This window comes from Onthophagus taurus, chromosome 2 (assembly GCF_036711975.1).
Source record: "Onthophagus taurus isolate NC chromosome 2, IU_Otau_3.0, whole genome shotgun sequence".
In the NCBI taxonomy this organism is placed as follows: Eukaryota; Metazoa; Arthropoda; class Insecta; order Coleoptera; family Scarabaeidae; genus Onthophagus; species Onthophagus taurus.
Window position 1 is genome coordinate 27,154,472 of NC_091967.1, and position 13,059 is coordinate 27,167,530.

Genomic DNA, 13,059 nt, shown 5'->3' on the forward strand with positions numbered 1-13,059 from the left:
TTTCCATTTTCGATATAACGGTGTTAGATAAAACGTGGTATTTATGTACTTTTTTTTAGATAATTTGGTTCACCGCGACGTTTCCTTATGTCGTCCTAGTCATATTACTTATTAAGTCGGTTTCGTTGGATGGTGCAACCCAAGGATTATTATACTATGTGACTCCTCGTTGGGAAGAATTGTTAACCCCTGGACCATGGATGGATGGTGCGACACAAATTTTCTTTGCCTATAGTATAGGATGTGGAGCCCTTCCAGCCCTTGGATCGTACAACAAATTTCACCACAATTGCTACAAGTAATTAATTTAGTAAATAGTTGAATAACTCTAACTCGATTGACAAAGAAAGGATTTTTTTGAGATATGTTCCTTTCGATAAAGTTCTATTATTTGGAATAAACTTTCAAGAAAGCAGAGTTAGATACACAAAATCAAATGTGTGTTTATGGAAACTAAGAAACAATCTATGGCACTCTAATACTAGATTTAATTTGCTTTAATACATATTTTATCTCGTTCTAATATCTCAACTAATTTTATAAATACTACCTTTTTTATTTCCATCTTTTCGAGTAAATAGCCAAACAAGCAGAGTTGGATTCAAAAAATCATAATTTCAAGATTTATGAAAATTAAGAAATTATTTAAGATTCATTAAAACTGGATTAAATTTGCTTTAAAGTGCATATTACCACGAGCTTTTACCTCCACTTCCCTCTTCTTGAAGAAATAACCAAACAATCACACTTTTATTCAATAAATCAAATTTCGAGGATCATGGCGATTAAGAAATAATTTAAGGCTAATTATTATTATTATTATTGCCGGGCTGAGGGCAGCGGCCCCTGTGGTTATCGCGACCAATAAGATCTATTGTAACTGTGGCTCTCCAAAAGTTTAGGGCAAATGTAGGTCCTTAATGAATGTTAGTATTGCTCTAATAAGTTCCTTTATGTTGAAAATTTTGTGTCTTAGGAGGCCTCTGGAAACTCAATTATACAGTCAGTATATGTTCAGCCGTTTCCGACTCGTTGTTGTAAAGTCGACAAGTTTGATCCTCAGCTTGTCCTCAACTCAGCTCAATGTGGAAGAGGTGGTATTTTAGAACCTCCTTTGCTGAGGCATAAAACCTCTTTGGTTTTGTTTTGCGATAGAGCTATCATACTTTTCGCTTGTCTGTGATGTGGAAGTTCTTTCCAGCGTAAGACTACCTTCGATTTCTTGATTACCAGGTTTAAGGTGCTATTTTTTATAGTCCACAACCGGGTTGGTATCCAATGAAGGGCGTTTTCGCTGCCTCTTTGACCAGCTTGTCCGCCTTCTCATTGTCCTCAATGTCTCTGAGATCTAGAACCCACCATAGAGTAACAGCATTGCCCCTAGCAAGTTCTCTCAGGTTGCTGGTACCCTCTCTGATCAGTGCGGCGTCAAACGTGCAGGCCCTCAATTGCCTTTAGGGCGGCCCGACTATCTGTGAAAATGTTTATGGATGCACCTTTCTGTTCCTTTTGTAGGTTCAAAGCGGTGCGGAAGTTATTGCAAGAATTTTTGCTTTTTATTTGGTCCACTAATGTCCATGCCTTAGTGGTTCATACGAGACCAACGAGATAAGATTTTCATAAAGTCTTGTCTTGTCTCGCCGATGAACTAATAAGTCTTGTATCAAGTCTCATCTCACAACCTCTACTCTCGTCTCTTAGACAAAGCGAAGCAAAGTAAACAAAGTGATGACGATGGCCGTCAACCGATAACGCTGATAGTGGTCTTTAAAAGTAATTCTTCACCCGTGCGACGATAGCAACAAACTTTAACCCGTAATTTCCTATCTACTTGCTTAGCTGATATCTTCCTTATTATTAGAGATAGCGAAAAACTAAATGCACCAGTTGAAAGCTTGAATCTTTCTCTATATAAAACCTCTGTATAATTTGTCTGCCGATAAGATATTAGGATCTTATTGATATTAAGATCAACAAAAAATGAAGAACACCGCGCTGTACTTAAAATAGCTCAAAATTACCAAACTTCAAGGCCTTGTGGAATTGTTATAAAAGCTAATTTTAAAAAACTGTTATCACAGTCAGAAAGAGCGTTCCTTAAACTATCCTACTCCGGGTTTTTCTTCTGGTAAATATCTATCGGCGTCATGCTTAAATCACCCTTAATATACATCCCTATACGCAAAAACGCTTAAATACTCTTCCTCTAAACAACTTTCTTATATGACCAGGAGAAAACTCTAGAACCATATCTATCTTATCGAAAATTTCCTGCTCTTTCTAGCGGTGTATTACATCCGGCGATCACGCGCTTGCACAAGTACGTTATTGGTCAAAAACTGCTAAATTATCACGTTTTAGCCATTCTTAAACCCTGTTCGGGTCGATAACTTTCTTATATGACCAAGAGAAAACTCTAGAACGATATCTATCTTATCGAAAATTTTCTGCTCTTTCTAATGGTGTCTTTTAATAACAATTATACACTTTAATATACAGGGTGGTTAGAAATGTGCGTCAAATTTCCGTATCTCGAAAAGTTAATTTTTTTAAATGGCAACCCCACTTTTTTCCCTCAACCAGCATATTATATGCTGAAAATCAGGAGTCTTTGTGATTACATCCTATCCTAGCAGAGTTAGTAGTAGATATACCGGTACACAGACTTTTAACATTTTTATTGCGGAATATGAAAGAGGATTTTTTTTGAATCTAGTACAGTAGTCAATATTAATATTCGTTATATAAGAAAATGTTCGACTTTACAGTTTTACTACCTCAAATTTGTTGACATAACAAAAATAGCATTAGCCATAAGTAACCAAATATTTTAAACAATTTCCTAAGCGTCAAAACCTGATTTAGTAAGTAGCTGACCTCTTTAATACCACATATCCTGATCGCCAACTCTTTAGCCAAAGTATTATGAGCCTAGCTGTGACTAAATTTAAAAAGCATGGGCATCTCTCGAAGCATATCTCGAAGTCTGACCGACCAAATGTTTCAAGGGAAATTCAACAAAACGAGGGTTTGGCTGGGCAAGAAAACCCTCATGTTTCTGTAAGGGGTATTGGGTCTAATTTGGATATTAGTAAATCAACGGTTCACAAAATTTTAAAACTTACAAAATATCATTCCTATAAAGTAAACCTCATTCATGAACAATGAATCGTTGTTTTTGCAACGATGACGTAGACTTTGTCAAAAACATAATTTTTTATATGTACATTGAGTGGAAAGTTAATTGACAAAATTGTCGGTATTGGGTTACCCAAATTCAAATTAGCCAAGAAAATCGCACACCCAATATCCGCAAAAGATTTGAGGAAACCTTAACTGGAAAGAGATGTTTAAATTTTTTAAAAACTATATCATTCCTTCCATCCCGCTAATTTTGACCCAACTCAATTCCAACGGTAGTTATTCCAACAGGATTCACACTTCAAGAAGCTACTAAATCAGTTTTTGACACTCAGGGAATTATTTAAAATAATTAGTTACCATAGTTACTTATGGCTACTGCTATTTTTATCATTTATGTATATTTGAAGTAATTAAGCAAAAGTAATTTTTCTCGAAAATTTTCTTATGTAACCAATATTAATACAGAATTTACTAGATTCAGAAAGAAATCTTCTTTTGTATTCCCTAATAAAAATGGGGGGAAAAATATCGATGACGTCACAACTCGTTAAACCGTTTAATGGACAAATTATTTTTTAACCCTTTAACGGGTAACTTATTTTTTCGTTTTTAGAAACGATTTAGTTATGGTAATGCAGCTATTTGACCTTATTGGCTAGTGGCCTCTATAAAAGACGCTAACCGTTAAAGGGTTAAAAATGGCACAACAAATTTGAAACATACACCAAAAAATTGCACAGAATTTAAATCTTTAGACCCATTTCAGGGATTTTTTCATAAACTGTTTATAATGATTTTGACACAAAAATCCACGTCAGTAGTTTTTGGCGCAAAACGTGTTTGTGCAAACGCGCGATCGCCGTGTGTCATATACCACTAGAAAGAGCAGGAAATTTTTGATAGGATAGATATGGTTTTAGAGTTTTCTCCTGGTCATATAAGAACAGGGTTTACGAATGGCTAAAACGTGTGAATTTAGCAGTTTTTGGCTAAAAACGTACTTGTGCAAGCCCGTGATCGCCGGGTGTTATACACCACTAGAAAGAGCAAGAAATTTTCGATAAGATAGATATGGTTCTAGAGTTTTTTCCTGATCATATAAGAAAGTTGTTTAGAGGAAGAGTATTTAAGTTTGTTGCTGGGAGGTTTGTTGCTATCATCGCACGGGTCAATTCTTGGTATTATACAATGAATAATTAGTGTTTTATACTTTTTAGTTGATTTTGAAAATATTATAAAAACGTGTTTTTTAAAAAGTTTTTTTTATTTATATTTTTATTAGGTTTTCAAGTTCGCACTTAGAAATATTTACCTCTCGTACGAGACGCAAGACTTCGTGCACGAGACGAGATCAATGAAAGACTCGTTTTGTCTTGTCCGAGTATCGTTTCGAGTCTCGTCTCGTTTTCGAGACGAGACTCGAATCATGCGAGATTCTCAAAAACTAGACTTTCGTATGCACCACTACCATGTCTATTCCAGATCCAACTGTCTTTGAAACATCTGTGTACCAGGCAACGGCTCCTCTTTTCAGTTGTGGCGCAAACTTCGTACAATCATTCTTGCTTCTAACTATGACCTTATACGGCTGGTCGAAATTATATTGTGTCGGAATAAGGTCCGTTTCAATTTCAATCAAGTGATTTAGACATGGGTCCTTGAGAATTTCGAGGTATCCTCTGAGGTTAACCTGCATCAGCTTGAGTGAACAGCATGTTTTCAATGATAATGGACTTGAAGCTGCCTCTCATTGCAGATCTTATTGCACCCGTTGTATTAAGATATGCTAACCGCTGGATTTGTGCCAGCTGTTGTTGTGCTGTCTTATGATTTGTTTTTAGCCATCAAATCAGTGAGGCATAGGCGACCAAGGGTATGATTATTGTTACGTTGACTCAATGAGCCTTTCGTGATTTAAGACCCTAGTTCCTTCCGAGGAGCGTGCGGCAGATCTGATTAGCCATAATGGCCTTTTTCCTCACCTTATCTATGTGGGAGCTTCATTGTAATTTACTGTCTAGTATTACCCCTAGGGGTCATTAAGACTCATTAAAACTGGATTAAATTTTTGTTTTAAAATGCGCTTTATCACGAGCTTATATCTCAATTAATTAGGGAGATGCAATTTTATTATTCCCATTTTTTGAATAAATATATTCCAGAGTCACTATCGTAATCATGATTAACGGTCATGTTACATCCTTGAGTGTTATATTCATCTCTTCTCCAGCAAAATCCTCGAAAGATGTACTGTTATCTAAAGTAGTAAACGACGAATCACACACGTACGCAACGGGTGTTTTAACAAAAACGTTCAGCGGGTAAACCACGATATGGTAAATATCACAATAAAGGGCCGGTTGGGAAAAATAACTCCGACTAGCTTCGAAACTACGCGCTACAAACAACATACGTTATGACCTCCGGTCCAACTATTTCCCTCTATAAATACCCATTTACTTTGTTCCAAATCCTCGACATCAATACCGATTCTGTAGACATCCTCGAGTAGTTCTTGTCGCATCATTAACTTTATTATCACTACCCTATCCTTAAAATAATTAAGAGAGTACCTCGAACAAATTGTTGATTATTCCTGCCAATAATTCTGTTTGTTATATTTATAGTTCGGTAATATTTAAGCCAGAAGTGATGGTGAACTGATACATAACATGAGTGGTGGCGCCGAGTCTGACAGATATAATTTCTAGGACTTGGTCTTATTAAACTGCTAATTAATTTGATATTTTGGCGACTAGTTCTGTTACTTATCTGCGTTTTCTATGAAACCATGGATATTTGACATTGCAATAACATTTTAACTTTAAAATATCAAGATGCAAACATTAAAAAAAAATGAAAAGAAATCTAAAAAATGAAATTTAAATTTATTTATTGCTTCAAACTTGAAAAAAACATTATTTCTGGATAAAATAAAAACAAAATGTGTTACAAAGGAGTTTCTGGCACATACTGGCCACCGAAGCTTTGCATGGGATAAATACAAACATTGTTGGCAAATGTGATGAAAAAAATTGGTCTTCTTATTGCTTTGCACAAATGACATCGTTTGCTAGAAACTGATGCTTCTGGATCGTTTCTACTCACAGTTGATGTTCCTGTTACTTCTTCAGGTCTTGAACGGATGGCTGGTGAAATATTTTTTATCATTGAAAGACGTTTCTCTTGAAGAAGTAGACCAGCTTCTTCAACTGCCCATCGTTTCAGATGTTTTTTTTGAATCCTACATCTAACTCTAAATTTAAAGTTTTATCTTATTTTGGTATCATTAAGTGCGAATATTTTGAAGCCATATTTGTTTGACTTACTCTAGATATACTGCCTGAAAGCATATCTTCCCCGACATTCCCCAAGCCAGGGATAGTTTCCTATTTGTAATCTCGCGTTACTATTATATCTTAACTTATATCTATTAGTTTCGTTTTTAATATGTGTGATCAGAATTTCATCGAAGAGTTTTCAAAATACTGAGCAGATTCTCGCTTTGATTTATTGGAGTCAGCATTTGAGGATTTGCCGTATAAGCAAACTGCGGAAGGTTTGCTGAATATAGCGAAAATAGGCACCATTCTCCTACTACAGACAAATTGGTAACTTTTTGTCGTTTATTACAGTTTCTTTTGTATTTTCAACATATCTTTTTTGGTCTGCCTAGCAAACATTCCGTAAATATGTTCCACAGTTGTTCGACATTTTGTTTGTTCATCCCTCTTATCTTCATCACTTCCTGTTAGTTTATATGTTTTTTCTAGCGTTTCGTGTTCTCTCCGTTTTGGTTGATTTTGTGTCATCGTTTAGTTTCTTTGTGTTTTATGTGTATACAGGTTGTTTCAAGAAGAAAGGGAAATATTTCGAGGACGTATTCAGAAGGTTAAAATAATTCAAATAAACTCTTATGTTTAAGTCCGATTCTCAACTGTTATAGAAATAATTGATGTAAATAAAAATTAATTTAAAACATTTTATTTTTCAAGTAACGAACAATTAACAAGGATTTAACAATTATTTTCAAAAGATCTACCATCAACTTCAATGCGTAGTCTGGCTCGTTTAATGACAGATCGCGTAGAATGTTGAATGCTACGACGATTGTTTCGAATAGTAGCTGCAGCATTAAAAATTCGATCTTTCAGTGCGTCCCTCATTTGAACTTTTGTCGTATAAACCAAACTTTTCATCCACCACCAAAGACAATAATCGAGGGGATTTAGATCAGGTGATCAGGCAGGTCAATTGTGTGGACCACCACGCCCAATCCAACGATTTGGAAAGTGAGTATTTAAGAAGTTTCTAACCATTCGATTAAAATGTGGAGGGGCTCCATTATGTTGGTGCTCCATCTTTGTCTAACATTCATAGGTATATCACCCAAAATTTCTGGTAAGTGAACTTCCAAAAACTCTAAATACCTTTCTCCAGTAAGACGCTGATCCAATACAAATGGACCGAATAATCGATTCTGGAAGTTTCTTTCGTAAGTGGCATGCGGACTTTCATCTGGCCATCGATGTGGCAGTTGTTAACTCCATCGCAAGTGAACTGCGCCTCATCGCTAAATAAAATATACTTATGCAGTCTCCGATTTTCAGATAACCAATTACAAAATTGGGATCTTGAGGCATGATCACCATCATGTAGATTTTGAACAGATTGAAGATGAAATGGTTGCAAACTATTTTCTTTCAACAATCTCCAGGCAGATGTATGTGCAATTTGAAATTGGATAGCAATACGCCTCGTGCTTACATCGGGGCTCTCTTCTACCACATTCAAAACAGCTTCTTCTATTTCAGCATTTAAACCAGCACTTCTTTCCGAAACAATCCTGGCACTAAGAAATGTTCCAATTTCTGCAGCACTTCCAAATACTTTTTGGAAAACTTTCCTACACGGAATTCTTCTGGTTGGAAAGCGACGACGATATTCATTGACTGCCTGAGTTGCACTACTATTGCAGTAGCCATAAACAAATGTCATATCGGCATATTCTCTATTCATATTTCTATCTCTACTCATATTCTCAAATTCTCTTTTTGTTTTAACGTTGTCCAACACAAACCTCAAAAAAAATATGATTAAATCCTTGTTAATTGTTCGTCAAATGAAAAATAAAATTTTTAAAATTAATTTTTATTTACACCGATTATTTCTATAACAGTTGAAAATATGACTTAAACATAAAGGTTTATTTGAATTATTTTAACACTCTGAATACGTCCTCGAAATATTTCCGTTTCCTCCTGAAACACCCTGTATATACTGCTAAAGGTGTTTGTTATTATAATGTTGTTAAGTAGGCAGAAATTCAACGTGCGCTTGTTGTTTTCGTTTCACTTATCTTCTCCATGCATTGCTTTACTTATCTTATGTATACTGTCTCTTTTAACTCTGCTATTGAAGCTGCCGAAGTATATATATTCTTACTTTTTTGTTACTTCGTTAAGTTGATCCTAAAGTATTCTTCAATTCTTTTTTCCCTCTTCATAATTCATAGACATAGTGACAGTTCGTTCGGACACCAGGTCGGAGAGTTCGGAAATGGAGTGTCTTTCCATTTCAGTATTTTATGCCATCATGTCCATTTCAATCTCTTGTTTGTTCTTCTTCATAAACTCGTATTATTACTTCTATTGGTTTGTTGTCTTCTGCCTGTCGAGATTCTTATTTTTTCCGTTACAGATCCATTTTTCATTTTCGATCACCATGAGATTAATTCTTCTTGAGAGAGGGGTGAAGAACATGACAGTATGATTGCTCTCAGACAGTCAAGCCGCTCTCCAGGCGCTGCAAGCTGTGAAAACGGTGTCGGCTCTGGTTAATGACTGTAAGAGAACATTAAACACACTTAGTTGTGATAACAGCGTTTCTCTGATCTGGGTTTCAGGTCACTCTGGGGTTGTTGGCGATGAAGCGGCAGATGAGCTGGTACGAGAGGGTAGCGCTAAGGCGTTTGTGGGGCCAGAACCAGCAGTTGGTGTATCATTTGTGATGGCCAAATATAGGATTGGACTGTGGGCTGAAGAGAGACTTCGCCTACTGTGGACCAGTTCTTTTGGAATGAGACATGCTAAGGTGTTTGTTAACATCGCCACTATCAAAGCCGGGAATATTTGAGGACTTGCTTGTAGCAGCATTAAAGTTCTAATGGGTGCCTTTACTGGGCACTGTCGATTAAAAGCATACCTCAACTTGTTGGGTCTAGCCGACGATGTTGAATTTATTTCCCCAAAGGATCTGAATGACTTTTCACCGAGCAAGGTATTAATGTTCGTTAAGGCCAAGTGAAACATTGAACGTTCGTGAGATGACCTCTAAAACTCGAGATCGGTTTGACTCGGGATCTTGTCGTTCACAGATGTCGCGCCAAGCCAGATTTGAGGAAATAAACAAAATTCGCATTTGAAAGCGATTCTTCCCACTACTACTATCCGTGCAAAAAGTCAAGGCTCCTCACTTTGAGATAGATATCTTCGCAACCGCTCCATAAAAAAAATTGCGACAAAGTTTGTTGTAATCACTGAACATTTCTACGTAAATATGTTAATTTAATTTTCGGATCCACGTTTTCTTTTTATCGCGAGTTAAATGAAAAAAGTACCCGTTTTTTTACGGTACCGGCAACTTTATCAGCTTTTCGATTGTTTTCTCGAAAACTATCGTACGAAAAAAATTGAATTTGAACTGGTGGTAGCCTGATTTGTACTTAATAAGTAGCATATTTTATTTTTTCGATATTTCGTAAAGTTTCGCGGAAAATCGCGGTTTAGTAAGACGCCATTACGTCGAAAAGGGCTGGGTGGATTTCTCCGCGGATTTGACCAAAATATATCAAATAATGTTGGTTGTTGGATTCGGTTATCAGTTTTTCAAAATTAAAGCTTCCTAATTTTTTAAGAGCGATTTAATGGAATTATAAATTAAAGAGCAACAGAAATAAGCTCTGCGGGATGACGGGGGTTCCGTCCATTCGGAGCAGATGATGCGTGCCAGACAGGACGTCGCGCCTTATTTCTTTATGTAGGTAAGATAAAGGCGCGACGTACTGTCTGGGACGCACCGTCTGTTCCGATTGGACGGAACCCTCCTCTCCCCGCATAGCTTATTTCTGTTTCAACCGCGTTGAAATTCGCCATATCGTTTTCGAAATAACCGCATCCTACTAAACCGCGATTTTCCGCACTCTACTTTAGATACAGGGTCAATTAAATGTTTGTAAAAAGGATCGCTGTTATTTCATCGTGTACATCAACGTTAAAGAACCTCTATTTGTTGAAGTCATCTAACGCGATGAGAAATTGTGGCGAGATGTTATGTTGCCAAAATTGGTATCATTCTATAAAAATTGCATGCTACCAGAAATCGTACGTCGCAGTATACGCAAATAAGACACTGTAAAAAACTTAATTATTACTAAATGTAGGGTAATAACCGTTCTAAAATCAGTGTTACAATGGCTCGCTGGTTAAACATATATCACTTTATACAGGGTGTGTCAAATGTCTGGAATATAGCCAATAACTTCGCCATTTGTGGTTTTAAAGAAAAATGTTTCAAATAAAAAATTCTTTATTAGTTGTGGCGCATTTTTTGGCAATACTTGCTTGTTTACATTGTTCTTTGTTTCATTGCTATGGCAACCAACATTGTTATTTTAAATGGGATGCTTTTTTTTTGCACATTTGAATAGAGGATACATCCCTCTACGCGATGAACATATCAAATCATATGGTTGTATTAGATAAAAATCGAGAAAAAATGCTGAAAAATTGTTGAAACTGAAATTTTTTTGACATTTAAAGCTATCAACGGCGTTATTTCGGCGCCTACTTTGATTGTAATTAGCTGACTTAAGACTTTCAAAAAACGCATTTTTTCTCGATTTTTTTCTTATACGAAACAAACAACGACACAAGCAACGAAACAAAAAACAATACAAACAACCTAATATCGCCAAAAAATGCGCCATGATTAATAAAGAAACTTATTTGAAACATTTTTCTTTAAAACTACAAATGGCGAAGTTATTGGCTATATTCCAGACATTTGATTTTTTTTCGTTCCGCTAATTTCTTTTATTACTTTTATTTGTAAAAAAATTATTATTGCAACGTTAGTAACTTAGGAGGCTTAATATACTTAAAATTTTATTTTAATAAATTAAATATTTTATTTTAAAGTCCCTAGATTTACAAAGTACCGCGGTTTGACGCCTTTTTGGCTCGAAAGTCAAGCGGGAAATTTAAAACTACAAACCAAAACATTACGCCAAATTTCCTTTCTTTTTTTCTTGTGGTATTCTGAAGAGTCGAAAGTCCTTCTTACTGCCATTTTTGCAACTCCAAAGGCAACAAGACGGCAATATTTTTGTAAATAAGTGGTGAGATGCAGTGACAAGCTGTCAAACCGCCATTTTGGCTCGAAAACAGACTTCATAAACCGCGGTACTTTGTAAATCTAGGGACTTTATTTTATTTATAAATATGGCGCCATCTTTGAGAGTATGCCCTGAACTATTTTTATGTTAGAGTGTTTGTCTATGTCAGCGGTTTATTTATTATTCCATATAATTTACATATAATTCCAAGTTTTCTGCTAACTAGCGTAACAAAATGTGTTGATATGGCCAGAAACGGTTTCTGTGGACTGTTCTGCTTCGAGTAAAGGTATTTCCCGAATGATTTGTGCCTTACTTCGTTTTTTATAACAACAACACAAACAAGACAAAGTGGCCAAAAATTACACCTAACTTTGCGATTTTTTTTTGTTAATAATAATAAGAATTTTGGTGATTGGTGATTTTTACTCGAAAGCCCTATATGTCTTTCACCTCATACTAAAAGTTTTACTTCAATTGCTTTCATGCGCCCTAAATCTTGGACCTGCTGAACCCGTTTCTTATGACCTGTGTTTTCATATAGTTTAACGCGACCTTAAGAGTTATAACTGCACCGTACTGTTCGAATACTATACGAAAGGCAATTTCACATAGTTCTTACCCATTTCCATTTTTGCACACGGTTACATGGTGCCATCACTCCTGAGTTAATCCTAATTTTATTGTAAGTTGTAACGTAACACCTTCAAACAGCTTTTATGAAAAAAAAACATCATTCATGTGAACCAATATATTCGCACTCCTGTTATAAATTGAATTATTTCTGTCCTAAATATAATCAGTTCCAGTCATTCTCATAGAGAGGAAAAAGGAATATTTGACCAGTGTCCCTACCATAATAAGTCATTGTCTATATCTCAAAAATGTTCGGGCTAACTAGAAGTACATCTACAGATGCCATCCAGAAACATATCTACTTTCATGTAAGCTTTATAGATTTTAAGGTTTATCCTTGCATCCACATTTTTTATAATTCGTAACAATATGCACTTGAAGGAAATGCTAGAGCTAATCCAGGCATAATGAGGGCAACATTAAAGCAAACTAGTGAGATTAAAGTTGTGCAATTTTCAGCGTAGATAAGTATTCCTATTTGTTTCCAACATTTTGTCCTTCTCGGTTATAGCCTGATTAATATTAAAATATAAAAAATAAATTCTCATTTTTCTTTTTATTTATCAGGGATGCAGTCATAACTTGTATAATAAATACACTCACGTCGCTGTTGGCGGGAGCTGTTACATTTTCAATTCTCGGCCACCTGGCTGCGGAACTAGGAACAAATGTCGGCACTGTCGTGAAAAGTGGACCGGGTCTTGTATTTTTAACATATCCGGAAGTAGTTCTCAAGCTGCCCGGCGCAGCTTTCTGGGCCATCACATTTTTTATTATGCTAGTGGTAAGTTAACACATTAATTATATAATGAATAAAATGTGTTTGTTATTTGTTTACGAAACATATTAACAATTTAAACTGAAAAGCAGGAATGGAAATGAGA

General features: G+C 35.8%; 1 protein-coding gene across 3 annotated transcripts in view; it reads left to right on the forward strand.

Annotated features, from left to right (window-relative positions):
• Positions 1-13,059, forward strand: part of LOC111420788 (sodium- and chloride-dependent GABA transporter 1-like) — a 53,988-nt gene that overhangs the window by 33,954 nt on the left and 6,975 nt on the right. For all 3 annotated transcript variants that reach the window (XM_023053844.2, XM_023053837.2, XM_023053828.2), the window contains exons 6-7: positions 60-298; positions 12,743-12,959. In XM_023053844.2, the coding sequence (XP_022909612.1) occupies positions 60-298; positions 12,743-12,959 (456 nt within the window). The remainder of the gene's footprint in view (positions 1-59; positions 299-12,742; positions 12,960-13,059) is intronic.